The following is a 292-nucleotide window of genomic DNA, read 5'->3' as shown; positions in this document are numbered from 1 at the left end:
GGGGGGTTCCGGGTCTCCTCTCTCCCGGGGGGTTCCGGGTCTCCTCCTCGGGGGGTTCCGGGTCTCCTCCTCGGGGGGTTCCGTGTCTCCATGTGACGGGAGATTTGGAACGTTCCGGTGACGTTGTCTCCTCTGTGTCTGCAGCGCACTCCGGGCCCATCTACTGCCTGAGCTCCGCCGAGCGTCACCTGATCAGTGCCGGGGACAACGAAGTGAAGGGCTGGCTGTGGACCGACCTGTGCAAGAAGGTGACCTGTCCCCATGCGTGTGCTGCCACCTGTCCCCATGCGTG

At 65.4% G+C, this 292-nt stretch overlaps 1 protein-coding gene across 1 annotated transcript in view; it reads left to right on the top strand.

Moving 5' to 3' along the window:
• The window catches only part of THOC6 (THO complex 6), a gene marked incomplete at its 3' end in the record, with an annotated part of 5,147 nt that extends 4,868 nt beyond the window's left edge, over positions 1 to 279 (top strand). Inside the window, exon 3 of the mRNA XM_018575261.1 lies at positions 145 to 279. Coding sequence (XP_018430763.1) covers positions 145 to 279 — 135 coding nt within the window. The remainder of the gene's footprint in view (positions 1 to 144) is intronic.
• Positions 280 to 292: the final 13 nt, after the last annotated feature.

This window comes from Nanorana parkeri, unplaced genomic scaffold (genome assembly GCF_000935625.1).
Source record: "Nanorana parkeri isolate BGI_ZX_2015 unplaced genomic scaffold, ASM93562v1 scaffold3708, whole genome shotgun sequence".
Classification (NCBI taxonomy): domain Eukaryota; kingdom Metazoa; phylum Chordata; class Amphibia; order Anura; family Dicroglossidae; genus Nanorana; species Nanorana parkeri.
This window is presented reverse-complemented; position numbering and strand designations above follow the sequence as displayed.